At 36.2% G+C, this 19,429-nt stretch overlaps 1 protein-coding gene across 2 annotated transcripts in view; it reads right to left on the bottom strand.

Annotated features, from left to right (window-relative positions):
* Positions 1–19,429, bottom strand: part of TMEM117 (transmembrane protein 117) — a 462,147-nt gene that overhangs the window by 68,983 nt on the left and 373,735 nt on the right. For both annotated transcript variants that reach the window (XM_080811384.1, XM_080811383.1), the window contains one exon: positions 9,558–9,717. In XM_080811384.1, the coding sequence (XP_080667510.1) occupies positions 9,558–9,717 (160 nt within the window). The remainder of the gene's footprint in view (positions 1–9,557; positions 9,718–19,429) is intronic.

Here is a 19,429-nt window from a genome sequence, read left to right as displayed (position 1 = left end):
TAATTTTCTTGGGGTTCTCTTATCTACAGCCATCTGAATCAAGGTAATAACATTCACTTATTACCAGGATATTACCTTAGAATAAAGAGTTTCAGAGAAATTGCATTTGGGCTAAATAAAGACGAATACTCACAAATCAAATTCCCTAATGATTCTAATATGACTAGATCTAAAAGGAAGACCCAAGAATCTGCATTTTTAACCAGCATACAGTTGATTCTCATGCGTGGTCACAAGAATCATCTGTTATGCCTAGTAATCCCCAGGCACCACTGCACACTTACTAAACCAGAAACTTCTGACAGTGTTCCTGTAGCCAGAGAATTCACATCTTTGTAAGAGTACTGGTGATTGTTCTCATCAGGTAAGGGTGGGAATCACTCCATTAATGTGTATCTGTCTTAGCAGATCATTGCTGCAGTGCATTGTTATGCAGACTCCATTATCACATTATTAAATTTTTCCTTAGCTAAAATCAAAACAATCCTGAATGATTCGTTGTAATTCAAAGCATAACCCTGAGAATTTTTCCAACTAAATTAATCTGTTTTATTCTATCTAAATAATGTAATTTAGGTATATGAAAATATCATCTTCCAACTGCATTTTTAATTTGCCTGTCATAAACATCCTGTAATGTGGGATATGAAACATTGTCATGCTATAGATGACAGTGTAGATACCTAGAGATGAAGTGACTTAACCACAGTCCCACTGCTGTTAAGAGGTTCTCTCTCCCTCTCCCCCTTGTCTCTCTCTCTCTCTCTCAAATAAGTAAATAAATCTTAAAAAAAAAAAAAGAAGAATAGTTACAGAGTATTAGCCCATCTCATCTGGGAACAGGATATTTGACAGGAATGTCTGTCGGTTATATTTAGCATATAACCGACAGACATTCCTGTCAAATATAGCATATATATTAGCACATATATATATTAGCATATATATATATGGCATCACCTATACAACTCTGATCTGAGGTATAACCACACTCTGAGTTTGATAACTACCCCCAGAGGCACTGGAAGCCTGGTAAGATGGTGGAATGTATGTCTTCAACATTGTACTTTTTAATCATAGACAAGTGGTACAATGACAAGTGGTAACTGCTACATATGACTTCCAGGGCCAACCATGATACACCTGCAAAGATGGGCATGAGGGTTAGGGCTGGAATGTTCTTTCAGGGTGAGGATCAAGTACTGATAATTCCACAGCACCTAAGACAATGATGCATCCATTAGAAAAATATGAATTTGAAGGAGTTATATCTTGCTGTTTCCACGTGGCTTTGAAAAAATTACTGCTCATGTGCAACAGTATAGAATTTATCTTTTGCCAGTTTTTTAATCGTGTTCTATCTCTCTTTAAAAAAATACCTCAGGGACTGAAGCATTTAAACTGGGATGAAACTTAAATGTCTCTATTTTCCACTTGCTTAACCAAATCTTATAATTCCTTCAAGCTACATTCTTCCCAAATTATCCTTAAAGACTTGAGTGATCTCTCCTACTCACAATAATCCTTCATAGAACTTACCGCCTGTTTCAAAACTGTGATCTATATCATATGTTAACCAGACTATTAGTTTCATTTTCAAGAGAGGGTGTTTGTCCCTCCAGTACCCATGACTGGATTCTAAAATTTGTCTGCCTGGTAACCCCCGTGTTTCCAGTTTATCTTTTACCTTCTGCCAAATTTTCTTGATACCATAGGTCACCTGCTAAGAATTGTTCTCTGGTACCTCCTGTAGACTGCCCACTTGGCTGGACTCCCCCATACTGTGTGGACATGACTTACCATAAGAAGTCTTTCTACTCCTTGGAGGTTAGTCACCGGGACTACCAATAAATAATATATTGGGGGCGCCTGGGTGGCTCAGTCCTTAAGCGTCTGCCTTTGGTTCAGGTCATGATCCCAGTGTCCTGGGATCAAGCCCCACACTGGGCTCCCTGCTCAGCGGGAAGCCTGCGGGAAGCCTTGTCCCTCTCCAACTGCTTGTGTTTCCTTTCTCACTGTCTCTGTCAAATAAATAAATAAAATCTTTAAAAAATAATAATATATTGAGATTCCCCTTGGATTATCTGTCTTCCCACCAGGTCAGGTGATATCATTAGTACAAAATGTTGACAGTAAATAAAACAAAGATTCAGCCTCTTAGGCACATATCATGAAGTCAGTAGGCATTTATGGTTAATCCAGGTATAGCTTAATATCTAAGCCAATTATTCCATGGTATCACGTGGGACTGACAACAAATTTGCCATTACTGTGTTTTCAAGGAGAAGTGTAACCCTTGAGTAAGAAAAATGGAGATGGAAAATAATTGTGAAGAAGTGTTTAAAATACTTTGGAAAAAGTTAGATAAAGTATTCCCAAAACTGAAGACCATGTTAAAACAGGTGGCCAGACATTTAAACAGCCCTTTCCTTCTAAGTAGCCTATGAATAAAATCAGTCAGAACAGCTTATCCAGAAAATATATGCCAACTTGACAAAATACCATTGCTATTTAATTAAAATAGGTTCATGCTCATTGGTCTGCCCTATGTTCTAAAGTGACTGATTCCACTTTCAATAGCTATGACCTCAAAAGCACTGCCCAACTAAAGTCAGGTGATTGAAGTTTTAAAATAAAGTCTACCAAAAGTCATCATGTCTTCTACTAAACTAGTCGACCTACTTCTGAGAACCATGCATGAAACAAAAAACAAACACATTTTGGATGTTACAAGGTGAAATGTTTCTAGGATGCAATTTTCATAATTATTTTTTCAGTGCATTAGGAATTACTTTTCAGGAAATATCACTTTTCTCTAAGTGCTTTTCAACTAGACCAAAGAGTCCTTTTTAACATATAACCGAGCAATTCATTCAGATTTTTATTTGGATATTTAATTATAGTAAAATCATAATTCAGTGAAAATGACCTAATCTAATATTATTGATGGCTCATTCTCCTGCTGTTGGTAAATATTTTGCTTCTTGAAAAATCTCATGTTATTTGGCTTTTCTGAAATAATGCTGCAATCATTCATTTATTTATTCTTTCATTCAGAAAATATGGTAAAACTGTAATGTATTGAACATGAGCTAGCTGTGGGAGTGAAAAAATTGAAAAAACATGTTTTTCTCCTTGAGCAGCTCACATGTTACAGGAAATATGTAAGTAAATAAATATGAAGGTACTAGGCAGGTATGTAGATAAATTACAAGAAAGAGAAGTATTGAAAAGATTTCTCAACAGTGTGAGGATTCACCAAAATACAATCCTTGAATCTTCCTTCTTCTCTTTGAAAGTCTCTCTTCTAGAAAACTTCTTTCATCTCCTTGAAGCACATAAAGCTGATACTATATATATGTTTTATATTATGTACCTATTTATATACATAAATCTAAGAGGCACACATAACAGTAGGTGATGAGGAGAAAACTTCTAGAGGAGAGGATGCTAAAGAGAAGAGGTTCAAGGCAACACCTTTCTGTACTTACCTATAAATTCCCAGAAACTCCTCTTCTCACAGCTTCCTCTACCTCCTGGGCACTCTGTTCAGCAGATGCTATCTTGATGCTAGACTACACTGATCCAGTTGTGAAACTCAACAGCTTTTAATATCCCCTACACTAATCCCCTGGAGTTTGATTATGTAAAGTATTTAGAAGAGACAAAGACTGCATGGAAACTTAACAAGAGATATAACACTTGATCAGTCTCCATGATCATTACCATTGATTAATCCCACCTCTCTCTACCCATCGATCCACACTGGAGAATTTTACTGGTTCCTCAAGTTATCCCCACTTATACCCATCTTTCTGGCTCCACACCTCTCCTCCGCCCTATCTCCCCTTCCCCAAACCCCCCAACTTGTCTTTCTCTTCCTTCTCTCATTCTCTTTCTTCCTATCTGGTTAAAAAGCACCACAGAATGTTCCTTATGTTATGAAGAGGAAGTTCCTTTATTTTAAAGCCTTCATAACAGCAACTAGATCTTAGGATGGTAGGGGAGATGAATTTTAAAAGTGGCAAAGGTAGGAATATTTGCTTTTTACCTCAATAAAAAATTCTTCTAAAGACAGTTTTCCTAAAATGTCTTTTCTACTCATATTTATTCTATTAGATTATGAATTCCTTTGTGATTACAAACTCCTGTGGACTGTATCATTAATCCTTTTTTCCTTTTCCACTATCCTGTGTCTCCAGCACCTGATGTGATGTACAGTAGGAATGAATTTGTAAATGTTTTGTTCAGTTTTTTATGTCATTCTTTATCAGTATTTTTCTGATTTTATTGAGGTGAAATTGACAAAATTAGAATATACTTAAACTGTACAATATGATGATTTTATATATATACATTCTGAAATGAGTCTCACCATCACGTTAATCAACATTTCCATTACCTCATGTAGTTACTTTTTTCATGAGAATGCTTAATGTGTATTCCCTTAGTAAACTGCAAGAATACAAGATAGTATTTTTAATTACAGTCACCATGTTGTACATTACATCCTCTGAACTTACTCATCTTATACCTGAAAGTTTGTACCTTTTTATCAACCTCCCCCTTTTTCCTCAACACCTGGCAACCACCATTCTACTCTTTGTTTCTATGAGTTTGGTTATTTTTTAACTTGAGTACAGTTGACACACAATGTTACATTACTTTCAGGTACACAACATAGTGATTCAACAACTCTCTACATTATACTATTCTCATCACAAGTATAGCTACTATCTGTCACCATACAATGTTATTACAATATTATCGAATATATTCACCTATGCTGTTCTTTTTATTCCTGTTACTTACTTATTCTATAACTGGAAGGTTGTATCTTCCACTCTGCTTCATCCATTTTGCCCATCTCCATCTCCTCCTTTCTGACAACCATCAGCTTGTTCTCTGTATTTACAGGTCTAATTCTACTTTTTGGTTTTTTTCCCTTAGTTTTGTTTCTTAGATTCCATATATAAAATGAAATCATATGATATTTGTCTTTCTCTGTATGACTTATTTCACTTAGCATAATACCCTCTAGGTCTATCCATGATGTTGCAAATGGCAAGCTCTCATTTTGTTTTCATGGCTGAGTAATAGTCTGTAATATACAACACACGTTCTTTATCCATTCATCTGTAGATAGACACCGGGGTTCTTCCATATCTTGGATATTATAAATAATGCTGCAATAAACATAGAAGTACATATATCTTTTCAAATTAGTGTTTTCATTCTCTTTGGGTAAATACCTATAGTGGAATTATTGGATATGATATTTCTATTTTTAATTTCAATAATCATCAGGGAAATGTGAATCAAAACCACAGTAAGATATCACCTTACACCTATTAGAATGGATAGAATAAAAAAGACAAGAAATAACAAGTGTTGGTGAGGATGTGGAGAAAAAGGAACCCTCATGCACTGTTGGTGGGAATGCAAACTGGTGCAACCACTCTGGGAAAAAGTACAGAGGTTCCTCAAAAAATAAAAAATAGAATTCACCAATGTTTTCTGAACGTAATGGATCAAAACTGAATTCTTACTGTGATGATTATACTACTACTCTTTGCTGGAGAAAATTGTCTTTTTGTTTTGTCTTTTCAAACGTTGGCTGCCTATCCTTCTACTGTCATCTCTTCTTTGAAGTTTTTTCCTACTATTCCGTCTACACTGACCTCTTCCTCTCTCTCTCTTTTGAGTAGGTGGACTCCTAGGACACCTTTTTTTTCTTTGATTACAGTACATTACATTTTTAACTATTACATAATTTAGGCATATCTTTTCTTCAATCTAACGAGAGATCAATGGATGGGACATAACTGCAAATTAGGTACTTATGCAATGAACTAAGGGAATAAAAAATCAAAGGCAAAATTATAAATATTAAACAGAATTTGAGATAAGATTTCCTCAGAGAGAAGAGTTTTTACAATTCTCATGTTCTGCAGAAATGTGTGATTTATATGAGTCACATTTTATATTTTACTAAGCATCTATTTATGCTTTAGTTCTAGTGGTTTTACTAAAACTACAGAAAAATGTGATACAACAAATGATTTTTATGATAAATGTAGAAAGATCTTACTTAACAGTCATAAAAATAACTATACTTTCTCTACAAGTTTTTAGAATTGACCTACTAACTTTGTTAGGGTAAAATCTTTATAGAATTAGTGCCATTTTCTAAAGGTTTCTTTTCTTTTTTAACCCCAAATTAAATATCTTTTGATAGTGTAAGTTGAATTTTTCTAGTCTTAGAAAAGTCTAGGGTCAATTGCTTTTAAACCACTTAAATAAGCCTAATGAGAAAAAACTCTTTTTAATAAAACTATTCCCTCCATTTCCACTAATTTTTCTATTTTTCTTTTGTCTGAAATATGTGAATCTGGAATGAAGCAGATCACAGTTTAGTTGGTTTTGGACTCGCTAGGATATTTGTATTAAATATTTTTAAATATCTTAAACATATACGCCTTCCAAGGCTCTGCTTCCTAAAATTCATTCTCTTTCTTAAATGCTCATGCACTAGTTCCCAAAATTTCAACATGATGCTCCCAAAGGGGGACAGAGTTTGCATGAGACTCAGTGCTCAAATGTCACTTCTTTATCCTCAGCAAGCAGTTATTACTCTGGGCATACTGCTGCCCATGTAAGACTCTGTGGTAGGGAGACTCCAGAAATATATAGTTATAAGCTACAGTTCCTGCTCCACAGAGCAGGAAAAAAGTAAAGTAGTGATTTGTAGTCCAGATAAAAGGTGCTGCAGGAATTCCATGGAGGAAGTGATTACATGGTTTTCATGAGAGGGAATTGGCACGGTGCTCAATGGCAGGGTCTAGGTGAACAGAGCAGAAGGAGACACATCTAGAGAGGAAAAGACATCCTGGAATAAGTGTGCCGTGGTCAGGGGCCAAACAACAAGCCCTTTGGTCTGCGGTAGAGCTAGAACCTAGGAGACAGGTGAGAAAAACACAACCAGAGCCAGATCAGGGAGGCACTGAGTGCACACTCTTGGGGTCTGTACTTTATTCTTGGACAATGTGGAGTCACTGTGGCTGAGAAGAGGCATGGACAGAATGGCATTTCAGACTGGAAGTGTATGAGGCTGAGCCTCATAGAGTGTATGGGACAAGGGGACTTCTGAAAGCAGAAGTATCCATTGGAGGTTATTTTACAGTTGTAGAGAGGAGAGTCAGAACTGAATAGAAGTAGAGAAATGAGAAGGAAGGATTAGGCTACAAGAGATATAGCAAAAGAGAAATCTACTGGCCTGGACAGCTGACTCAGTACTGAAGGACAGAGAAGAAGAGTTAAGGGCCCTACCTCTTGGGCCTCCTTTTGGACCCTTCCTCATATTAGACATCAACTAATTTGGCTTTTAAGGCCCAGTATCTCTCTGCTCTTCTGTGGACTCACCCCCAGTCATTTCACTGGTGGGTGTGATCCAGTCCTTGCAATCCTTTCCCCAGGAATGTGGAATTAAACCTGACAACTAGGCAGCGGTCTCCCTCTGAGGTGCTGGCTGCAGCCACTTTCTTCCATGCGAACTGGGAAGCTCAAAATGCTGCTTTAGAATAAGAGAAGAAAACGAAACAGAAGTTTAAAAAAAAAAAAAAAAAGAGGAAAGATGGAGTGTGAGAACAAAAGCTAGGTCTGGGTTCCCTGGTACACTTTGGTCTCTGCTTTCACGTGTCCCTAAAATGGAACTGCGTCCCTCCTGTTTAATTCTGTAGGACATCCTTACATTGCAGTAATACATTCTCCCTTTGATGGAGCTAGCTTGGCAGGGTTATTTGTTACTTGCAGCCAAAATGGTCCAAACTGATATACATTCCTCAGCACAAACTCTCTGTTTTCAGTCCCTCGGTGCTCGAGCTACTCTCTGAACACTTGAGCACTCGACTGACTCAACGCGTTCATGTCCCTTCTTTCATCTAGAACGCCTTCCCCTTACCAGTGCTGCTGACTCTGCCTGCATAAATCCTGACTATCCTTCCTTTCTTCTAGCCCTCTTTACTAAGCACTTTTTGAGTGAGTCCGTAACACCTGTAAATTGCAATGTTACATTTTCCCCCTCGAGTCTCTGATTTTAGTGACCTTATTGGAACAATAATTAAAATGATGTAAAAGAGGGTAGAAGGTGACAGACAGTAGTACAAAGTCAGGAAATGTATACTCTCACATATACAAATTTAAAAAAAAATCTAAAAGACGATCGTCTACTTGGCTACTAATACCTTTGACTTGGCCATTTGACCAAAGCAGACACTTCACGCAAGGAAGTGTATCATTTAGGAGTATTAGATGAAAGAAGATAAGAACAGCCTCTAAACAAGTAATGCATCATGCATTATTGCATTAGTGTTTCAAATTTGATTTTATGAGTATCCGGAGGACATCGTATAGCAAGTAAGAGACAGATATGGAACCTACCATGCTTTCTTAATTTCTCCACTATGCTAAACTAGCCCACAGAAAATAAAAAATACATCAATTTTTAGGTGAGTCAAACATTCAATTTCATATAATTTTTTAAACTGATAACATATTTTAAATTGTTATCCACTAAAATAGCAATATACTCTAGGAACCATCTTGAACCTAATGCCTGGGCTATATTATATAGCAAAAAAACCAAAACAAAACTATTATTCTCTTTTAAGATACTACAGAATATCACTTCTTTGCCTCTGGAGATGAGAAAACCAATCTGCCATCTTGTGAAATCTCACATAAATTTGGAACACAATGGTGTTTACCTTCCCTTCAGCGACTGTAGCCTTTGTTCTGGTAGCTCACAATGCCTCAGAGGGGAAAACCCCAATTGCCTCCTAAACCAATAAGAAGTCTAGCCAATGAATGGACATTTAATGAACAAGATAAAGTGCCAAGAAATAGTTAATGTTTCTTTCAGCCTCATACAAAGGAACGTTCCTCCATTTGGGGGTCCTAAGACCCCAAAGCATCCACGGCAGATCACACAAGTAGCAGCGGTTAGAGGAATGCTATTGTACAAACAGTCTGGTGCTGAGCAGGGCAGAAATATTGTTTACATGAAAATGGAATGATCCCTAGTGAGTACCGAAAGACAGTGATAATTTCCATAACCAGACAAAGCATTTTTACGTCATTCCATTTCAACTGCTATAAAATCCTGAGTTGCTCTGGTAATTGCTTATCCCTGCTTTGCTGGCTTTAGATCACCCTCATCTCTGTAGCTTTTCATTTACTAAATGGCAGGGTTTTGGGTTGTTGTTCTGCCTTGTTTTGAAGCCTTGGCAGAAGACATCACCATGCTGTATGGTTTCTCAGGGCCCACCTTGCAATGTTCATACAATGGATTTTTGGTGCTCCTTTCATAAAACCCCAGCCGGCATATCCTCCCAGTAAAAGTGATGAAACCGTGATCAGAGAAGACCCCATCAATAGCAACTGTAAGCTATGCACTTCGTTAGCTTTGTGGCGTTTTCACTGTACATACAGTGTTAGTTATATTGGTAACAGAGCATAGAGCGGCTTTAGGGAGAGAAGGGAAACACAAAAACACTTACCTGCATTACAATAAGGAGGTCAAAGACCAAGATAAAAGAAGCCAGGAATGCTCTGGACACTTCATCGCTGGGCAAAAAACCTCGATTCAGCTTATCCCAGCTGATCCAGTCAGTTGTAATGACAAGTACAACCACAGAAGTCAGAGTAAAGAGAACAGTCCTGCGAGGAACAAGACGTTCATTAAAGAACATTAGACATAATGATATAGACAGTGAAGACTGCATGCTATCTGTGCTGTATTCAGTGCCTACCCTTTGCCAAGGACCCTTTGCCAAGGCATAGTCACCAAAATGAAGACGAACAAAGAAGTAAATTAAGTGCTTTCTTCCAAAAGCAATTAAAAAAAGGTATGATAGCATCCACCCCAAGATTTTCCCTTAAGAACATTAAGATAATGATTATAGAACAAATAATTATCAACAAAAATATCACAAATGGCCTTGGCCAGTGCAATATGTGTCCCAAAGAGAACACTGGTGTGTAGCTCTCATTACATGTGCGTCATTTACCGAAGGTAGCAGACATGCCTATGTAAGAGCATAAGGCAGATGGTGAGTGACTGAGTTGTCTTAGAATTCTATTATTGTCCTTTAAAAGAGAGGGATATTTAGACCAACCCCATAACAATCCTCACAGCCTAAGGAGTTCCATGGAAGAACCACCCTTACACGCCAACAGTGTAGCCATTTCTCCTTATAGGTCTTGGGTCATAGATGGCCTAGTGACCTGTCAAGTTCATACCATGTTTGATTACCCATTCCTTGTTATAAGATACTAGGGGCCCAACCTTTTCTCTTATCTTTCTAACCCCCATAAAATCTTATATAATTATATCATACGGAATTCAATGAATGTTTTTGGGAGTTGTAACAATTAAGATTTTTATAAAAATCAGGTCCTTAACTTAGGCTTTATTCTTTATTTTTAAAAAGATCTTATTTATGTATTTGACAGAGAGAGCACAAGCAGGGGAAGCAGCAGACAGAAGGAGAAACAGGTTCACTGCTGAGCAGAGAGCCCACCGTGGGACTCCATCCCAGGACCCTGGGATCATGACCTAAGCCGAAGGCAGATGCTTAACTAAGCCATCCAGGAGCTCCTCAAATTAGTCTTTAATATTGACATTCAAAGTAAATGAATGTGTAATGGGCAAAGTAAATGAAAATGCAAAAATTTAATCTGCCAGAGAATTGCCTATAATGTAGTTTAGCTTTTGCTTGCAGAGCTATATTGGTATCTGGATATTGTTTGGAACTACAATGAGAAGTCTATGGCTATGCCGCCCTGAACATACCTGATCATGTTTGAATTGTGAAAGAGAAAATAAAAAAGAGTAATTATTTTGAAAATAATCTTTATTGAAAGAAAGAAAAGAAAGAAAGAAAGAAAGAAAGAAAGAAAGAAAGAAAGAAAGAAAGAAAGAAAGAAAAGAAAAGAAAAAGAAAAGGAAAGGGGAAAAAGGAAATTTAAAAAAAGGAGAGAAGAAAAGAAAAAATGGGAAAAAATACATGGAGGTGAAATAACACCTTAGAAGAACACAAACCCATTTTGGAAATTAACTGTTTTTGCCCTCTGATGTCTGATAATAATTGATACAAAAAGAGAGTAATATGGACCATCCTAGACCACCTCTTTTAAGTTGAACAAAGCAGATTACTAAACCTAAATACTGGGTTTCCTTTTCACAACTTCTTATTTTATAACAAGTTATACTTTGATAGAATGAGAATAATGGACCCCCTCTTAGATTTCCCACCCCCAGAAATAGTAAAGATAGATATAAAATTTTTTTGGAAAATAAAAATTTCTAATAAAACTTACTAATTTTATTAAATTGCAAACTATCAAAAGAATTTCACACATAATCTCCAAAATATAAATTACGGATCGCCTCAACTACCATTTAGAATACCTTTGATCATTTCCAGAAATTCAAATGGGTTCATTAAGCATGGGAGGAATCCTAAATAACTATTATAATTCAAAGAAAGAAATAGCAAGTACTATATGATAAAACATAAGAATAAAGGGATTTTAAACAAATTTCTCTCCAGGTTAAGTCAATTTGTTTTTGTCTTTGTTTTTTGTTTTTTGTCTTTCTCCTAAGCAAGTAAAAAGTTTATATATTTCATGAAATAAGATATCTCTGAATAGCATATATTGGCCCAATAGTTATCAGTCAGAACAATGCTCCTTTTATCATCCTTCTCCTCTATTCTTAATAAGACTTTCACCCTTATCAAGATGAAATGGCTTCTCTATCACCAGAATTTCATCCAAGGATCAGACATTATGAAAGGAATAAGTGCCCAGAAAGACGTTTCAGTTGGATCTGCCTTTTTTTTTTTTTTTAAATTCCACTATAGTTACAGGGTTATATTAGTTTCAGGTGTACATTATAGTGATTCAACAATTCTATACTTTATGCAGTGCTCATCATGATAACTGTCCTCTTAATCCCCTTCACCTACTTCACCCATTCCCCTGCCGATCTCCCCTCTGAGAACCATCAGTTTGTTCTCTATAGTTTAGAGTCTCTTTTTTGGCTTGTCTCTTTATTTGTTTTGTTTTTAAAATTCCACAAGTGAAATCTTATGGTATTTATCTTTCTCTCACTGACATTTCACTTAGCATTATACTGTCTATATCCATAAATGTCGTTTCTAACGGCAAGGGTTTTTTTTTTTTTTTTTTTAATGACTAAGTAATGTTCCATTGTATATGTATAAACCACTTCTTCTTTATCCATTCATCAATCAGTGGACACTTGGGTTGCTTCTGCGATTTGGCTATTGTAAATAATGCTGCAATAAACACAGAGGTGCACATATCTTTTGGAATTAGTGTTTTTGTATTCTTAGGGTAAATAACAAGTAATGTAATTCTGGATCATATGGAAATTCTATTTTTAATTTTTTTGAGGAATGTCCATACTGTTTTCCACGTTCACTGTACCAGCTTTCATTCCCACCAACGGTAAACCAGGGTTCCTTTTTCTTCATATCCTCACCAACATTTGTTGTTTCTTGAATTTTTTATTTTAGCCATTCTGACAGGAATGAAGTGACATCTCATTGTCGTTTTGATTTGCACTTCCCTGAGATGAGTGATGTCTAGCCTCTCTTCATGTGTGTTAGCCATCTGTATGTCTTCTTTGGAGAAATGTCTTTTCATTTCTTCTGCCCATTTATAATTAGATTATTTGGGGGGGTTTGGTGTTGAATTTTATCAGTTCTTTATATATTCTGGATACTAACCCTTTATCAGATATGTCATTTGTGAATATCTTCTCCCACTCAATAGGTTGTCTTTTAGTTTTGTTGATTATTTCCTTTGCTGTGCAAAAGCTTTTATTTTGATGTAGTCCCAACAGTATATTTTTGCTTCTGTTTTCCTTGCCTCAGGAGACATATCTAGAAAAATGTTCCTATAGTCATTGTCAGAGAAGTCACTGCCTGTGCTCTCTTCTAGAATTTTTATGACTTAAGGTCTCACATTTAGGTCTTTAATCAATTTTGAGTTTATTTTTGTGTATGGTATAAGAGAGTAGTCCAGTTTCATTCTTTTCCATGTAGCTCTCCCATTTTCCCAACACCAATTGTTGAAAAGCCTTCTCTTTTTCCCATTGCATATACTTGCCTCCTTTGCCCAAGATTAATTGACCATATAATCTTGGGCTTATTTCTGGGCTCTCTATTGTGTTCCATTGATTTATGTGTCATTTTTTGTGTCAGTACCATACTATTTTGATTATAATAGTGTTGTAATGTATCTTGATATCTGGGATTGTGACACCTCCCATTTTGTTCTTTTACAAGATTGTTTTGGCTATTTGGGGTCTTCTGTAGTTCCATACAAATTCTGGGATTCTTTGTTCTTATTCTGTGAAAAATGCTGTTAGTATTTTGATAAGGATTGCATTAAATCTGTACATTGCTTTGGGTAGTATGGCCGTTTTAACAATATTTGTTCTTCCAATCCATAGGCATGGAGTATCTTTCTAATTTTTGTGTTCTCTTCAATTTCTTTTTTCATTGTTTTACAGTTTACAGAGTATAGGTCTTTCACTTCCTTGGTTAAATTTATTCCTAAGTATTTTATTTTTTGGTACAATTGTAAATGAGATTTTCTTAATTTCCCTTTTGCCTCTTCATTATTAGTGTAAAAATGCAACAGATTTCTGTATATTTATTTTGTATCCTGTGAGCTTACTGAACTCATTTATCAGTTCTGGTAGTGTTTTGGTGAAGTTATTACAGTTTTCTTTATACGGTATCATGTCATCTGCAAATAGTGAAAGTTTGACTTTCATTTGCATGATAAATCCTTTTCCTTCTCTCATTTTCAATCCGCATTGCCTTCTAGGTAGCTTATGGATAGTACTTGCGTTTTTATCCATTCCATTACCAATGTCTTTTGTTTAGAACACTTAGGTCATTCACATTCAAAGTAACTATTGATGGGTATGTACTTACTGCATTTCATTACCTGTTTTATGGGTTTTTTTTGTACTTCTTCTCTGTTCCTTTCTTCTCTTGTTCTCTTCTCTCACAGTTTGCTGGCTTTCTTTGGTGATATACTTAGATTCCTTTCTCTTCATTTTTTGCATATCTATCATTTTGTTGTTTTTAAATTTGTGGTTACCATTAGGTTTATATATAAAATCTTATGCATCTAGAAGCCTATATTAAATTGAGGGTCACTTAAATTTGAACTCATTCTTTACTCCTCTCCCCTCCATGTTTAGGTATACGGTGTACTATTTTACATCCTTTTATTTTGTGATTCTTTTGACTGATTTTTATAGATATACTTAATTCGAATGCTTCAGTGTTTCCTACTTTTCTGTTTTTTGTTTTTTTTTAAGATTTTATTTATTTATTTGACAGACAAATATTTAATATTTCTTGTAGGTCATATTTGGTGCTCATTAATTCCTTTACCTTTTGTTTGGGTAATTCTTTATCTTTCCTTCTATTCTGAATGATAGCATTGTTGGATAGACTATTCTTGGTTGCAGGTTTTTCCCTTTCAACACTTTGAATATATGATGCCATTCCCATCTGTCCTACAAAGTTTCTGCTGAAAAATCAGCTGAAAACTTTATGGGGTTTCCTTTGTATGTGACTGTTTTCTTTTCTCCTGCTGCTTTTAAAATTCTCTATCACTCACTACTTTTTGTCATCTTAATGACTATTGGTATTGGGCCTTCTTGGGCTGATTCTTTTGGGGGCTCTGTGTGTCTCCTGGATTTAGATATCTGTTTCCTTCCCTAGATTTGTGAAGTTTTCAACTATTATCTCTTCAAATAAATTTTCTGCTTCCTACTCTCTCTTTTTCTTCTGGTTCCTTATAATGCAAATGTTATTACACCTGATAGTGTTGTTGAGTTCCCTAAGTCTATTTTCATTTGTTATTATTTTTTGTCTTTCCTGTTCAACTTGGTTTCTTTTCATTACTCTGTCCTCAAGGTCACTGATCCATTCTTTTGCTCTAGTTTACTATTTATTCTATGTAATGTATTTTTAATTTCAGTTACTGAGTCTTTCATCTGCAACTGGTTCTTTTTTGATATTTTCTATCTCTTTTTTAAAAAATTTTTTTTGATGTTTTTTATCTCTTTGTTGAAGATCTCAATGAGGTCTTCCATTCTTTTCTCAAATCCTATAAATATCTTTATAACCATTACTTTATTATTATTTATCTCCATTTTGTCTAGCTCTTTTGCTGTGATTCTCTCCTGTCCTTTCATTTGAGACATATTCTTCTGTCTCCTCATATTGTCTAACACTCTGTGTCTGCTTCTGTGTGTTAGCAGTCAGCTACATCTCCTGCACTTGAGTTTAGTGGCTTTACGAGGAAGAGGTCTTGCCCTGCTGTGCAGTGTCCCCTGCACCAGAAACTAGCACTTCAGGAGTATCCTCTGTGCATGCTGCATGGGCCCTACTGTTTTAGCTGAGCCACATCTGCCTTCAATCCATTCATCTGCAATGGCTCTCTTTGTCTATTGTGGGCAGGGCTGGGTCCTTGTGAGTTTTTAGTGGGCCAGCCTTGGGCTGGAGTTGAGTCAGATCAGGCATTTGCCAGAAATGCAGTAGCACTGAACTATAGGGTGCTTTACCTGTGTTGTCCCTTGAGGAACTTTCACTGGTGGAAAGTCCTATAGTTAGACTAATATATGTGGTTATCTCCTCCTCTCCTTGCAGTAGGAGACACTTTGGAGTGGTACTGGCTTTTGGGGGGGCTGTTTGCCTACTGCCAGTCTTGTGGCACCAGTTTGAATGGGCTGTGACCAAGGGCATGTTGGAGGAGGCATGACATGTGGTGCCAGCAAAGTCCATCCTCATCCACTGAGCAAGGGGACCTGCAGCCATCAGGGTAAACTCCTGCTAGGCCAGCTGAGTTAGAGGGGTCAGATCCACAGATGTGAGCATGGGTGGTAGGCACTATTAGCAAGCTAGGTGGAGAGTGTTGCTTTGTGTCCATATATCTAGGCTGGGGGACCATGGAAGGAAATGGTGCCCAACAGTTCTTTTTTTCCTAGAGGGGTCTCCCTGTCCTTCCAGAACAAGCTCTGAGATTAGTAAATAAATCTCCTGCCTGTGTACCCCAGGCTCTGCTATATCTCAGCAGGACTGTTTGTTGTGCTGTCTCTTTACAGGTGGGGACTCTGCCCTCCTTGTCCTCCCAGAGCCTAGCCCATGGATTTTTAATGTTCCAGATCTTAAGCCCCACTGATTGTTAGGCCTCTCTGATTTTCAAAGACAAATGTTATAGAAATTTGTCTTCCCCACTTGGGTCCCTGGTGCTTGGGGTGCTTGGTGTGAGCATCTGCTCCTCTCCCCTCACCATGTCCCTTGTGTCATTCCCTCTTAGAGATAATCATGCAGGTCCCTTTGGCCCCAGAACACATCTCCACCCTTTCTATCCTCTTTGATGTGGCTTCTTCTCTATATTTAGCTGTGGAGTCTGTTCTGCCAGTCTTCAGGTCATTTTCTGGGTTATTTACACTGATGTGGGTGTTATCTAGTTATATCCATAAGATGAGGTGAGCTTAGGATCCTCCTACTCCACCATCTTCTCCAGAAGTCTACAGGTTAATATTTTTCAATATCACCCCTGTATTTTTCCTGAGATATACCTGGATCTCATTTTGTGAGGATAGTTGATTACACAGGAGTTCATACTCTAATGTTACTCCATTAGTCTAAATATATAAACTGGTAAAGTAAAATTAAATATTCAAAGGCACATTTTTAGGTGTCAAAATCTGGAAGTTTGGAATAAGTGTTTGCTAAGCTATCAGAAACCTCATCTCTTTCAAAATTTACAAAAGAATTATTTTTATTCATGCTAATAATCTCATTGTGAATACAATCATTAAAATTAATCATTAAAACTTTTTGGTACTTGGAATTTATCATGCCTGTTGTGTGAAAGCTTCCCAAGTTCATCTATTGGATATTTGTTTTATTTGATATATTTTCAATTATCCAATATATAATACTCTAAGAGCTTTTCATAGATGTTTTCCTGGCTTTATGAAGTACTTCTGCTTTGACAAAGAGTATTGTTACAGATAACAAGGAAAAAGTTGCTGGTAATATTTTATTACTCCAAATGGAAAAAGGAAGTATTCTGTCTGATATTTAATATTTACTACTATGAAAAGAATTAAAATGGCAATCATTAAATATGAAGGCATACAGCTCAGAGAAAGAGTCCTTAAAATAAAGTCTCAAGCAAATGGAAAAAAGAAAGGAAAAAGAGTGACCAAAATACATTAATTGGTTGTTCCACTTCCAAAATGATATTTAGCCCCCTCTCTAGATAGAGCTATAGAAGGAAATGTATTGCACATGGTTTGTTTTTCTCAGTCACTTCTGGTAAAGAAGACTTGTAGACTTTACCATTCTGTGATAACTCAGTCAGAACACCAGTTTAAAAGAGCCATGACTCAGTTAGAATATAAAAAACACTTTTCTTTTTTTTAACGTGAAACTGCTACAAAAGAAATAGCAATGGTAGCAAACTATTATTAGCATTATGTGCCACTTATAATTGCCAGGCATTGGTATAAGCACTTTACACAAATTAACTTGTATAATCCTTACTACAACCCTATTATCACCACCCCCAATTTACAAGTGCAGAAACTGAGTCACAGAAAGTTCACCTGGGTTACAGACTTTTTAAGTAACAAAATGTAAGATATAAGTGATATAAAATGATTCTCTTCCAGACTGACTTATGATGATCTGTGTCACCTTTGTATGAATTGCCTCTCATAGGAAGCTCTTGAGTATTATCCTCCTGTAACTGTGTAGCTAAGGATTTGATTTATTTTTCTTTTACACTACAAGTAAAATGTTAGAAAATTATCATCCAGAAATACTTAACATTGAAAAGTAAAACTGACAGAGACTGACAAGAACTGGCAGGGAATAGTTAAAAGGAATATTTTCAGTATGGAACCTCATAAATGCTGGCCATCAATGCAACATCCTTGGGTTTTTATTTAACCAATATGATTGAAAAGATGTTTATTCTGGACCATGATTCTTGGGGAGTTCCAGCTTCTCTTTTAAGTAGCATCCAATTAAACAATTATCTGGATTATTTCCTTTCACACTACAGCCAACACCAGTAGGACACACTGGCTCATCAATTTCACTGTCTCTGGTTTCTGGCTACCAGTCAAATGAAAAGAACTCATACATAATTATCAGCTTGAGTGGTTAGTCTCAATTTCATGTTTTCAGATTTCTAGTTTGTTTGCTTTTCCTCGATTGCTGATACCTTTTAGATTGATAAGAGTCTTTTAAAAGGGGAGGGGAGCTGGGTGATGGAGTTGGTTAAGCATCTAGCTCTTGATTTCAGATCAGGTCATGATATCAAGCCTGGCATTGGGCTCCCTGCTCAGGAAGATGTCTGATTGAGATTCTGTCTCTTTCTCCCTCTGCCTCTCCCACTCGTCCTCTCTCCTACACTCTCTCTCTAAAAATAAATTAATAAAACAAACAAACAAACAACTCTTACAGCAACAACAAAAGAAGAGTTAGAATGTGAAACCAAGAAGGATTAACAGAGCTTTTCTAATCCAATGGTTCCCAGCCTCTGAGTGGGCTCCTGGGAACCACCGAATTATTGGTAAGGAAGTATAAATTTTGTGTGTACACTAAGAGTCACTGGTAAAGTGCACCAAAAAAATTTTTCCATGGAGGTTAAGGGATTTGCTCATGTCACACAGACTGCCAGTGACAACGGTGATGACCAACTACTGAGTCCAAGAAGGACTCAGCCTATAGCAAAGCACTTTCTTTCTTTAGCTAAAAATCTACAGATATTCTAAAAAAATATAGTATCACCTTGATCTTATCTGAAAACATACTTCTTACCTCCTACTCAAATATCCATTATATTTGGTGATAAGAGACAGAGTAGAACATGTAAGTAAATATAGATAATCCCCAAAACATGGTTTAATTCATAGTCCTAATGACTTCTTCACCATAATTTCTGGATTTTTAAAATTACTGAACTTTGATTTTAAGTAACTAAAATAGTTAATATTATTTTCCTTCTTCTATTCATAACCATTTTAAGATACACTTATTGCATAGTCAAATAACCTGAAAGCAGGCATTAAGTGAAAACACAGAAGGACTTACATATGCTTCTATACACTTAGAGTTACTATTACACAATTTTATCTTAATAAAACTAGGCAGCAGGAATATAGAAAATCTCCTAATATACGTTGAGCCAAATAAACTTGCCAAAATTTGACCATGTTTTATACTACTAAAGATAGCATTTCATGTGATTCAACATAATTAGGATTTATGTGTTTTAATATATTTGTTATATT

This window comes from Martes martes (assembly GCF_963455335.1).
Source record: "Martes martes genome assembly, chromosome: 8".
Lineage (NCBI taxonomy): Eukaryota > Metazoa > Chordata > Mammalia > Carnivora > Mustelidae > Martes > Martes martes.
The sequence above is the reverse complement of the archived record's forward strand: the minus strand, read 5'-3'. Positions and strand labels throughout refer to the sequence as shown.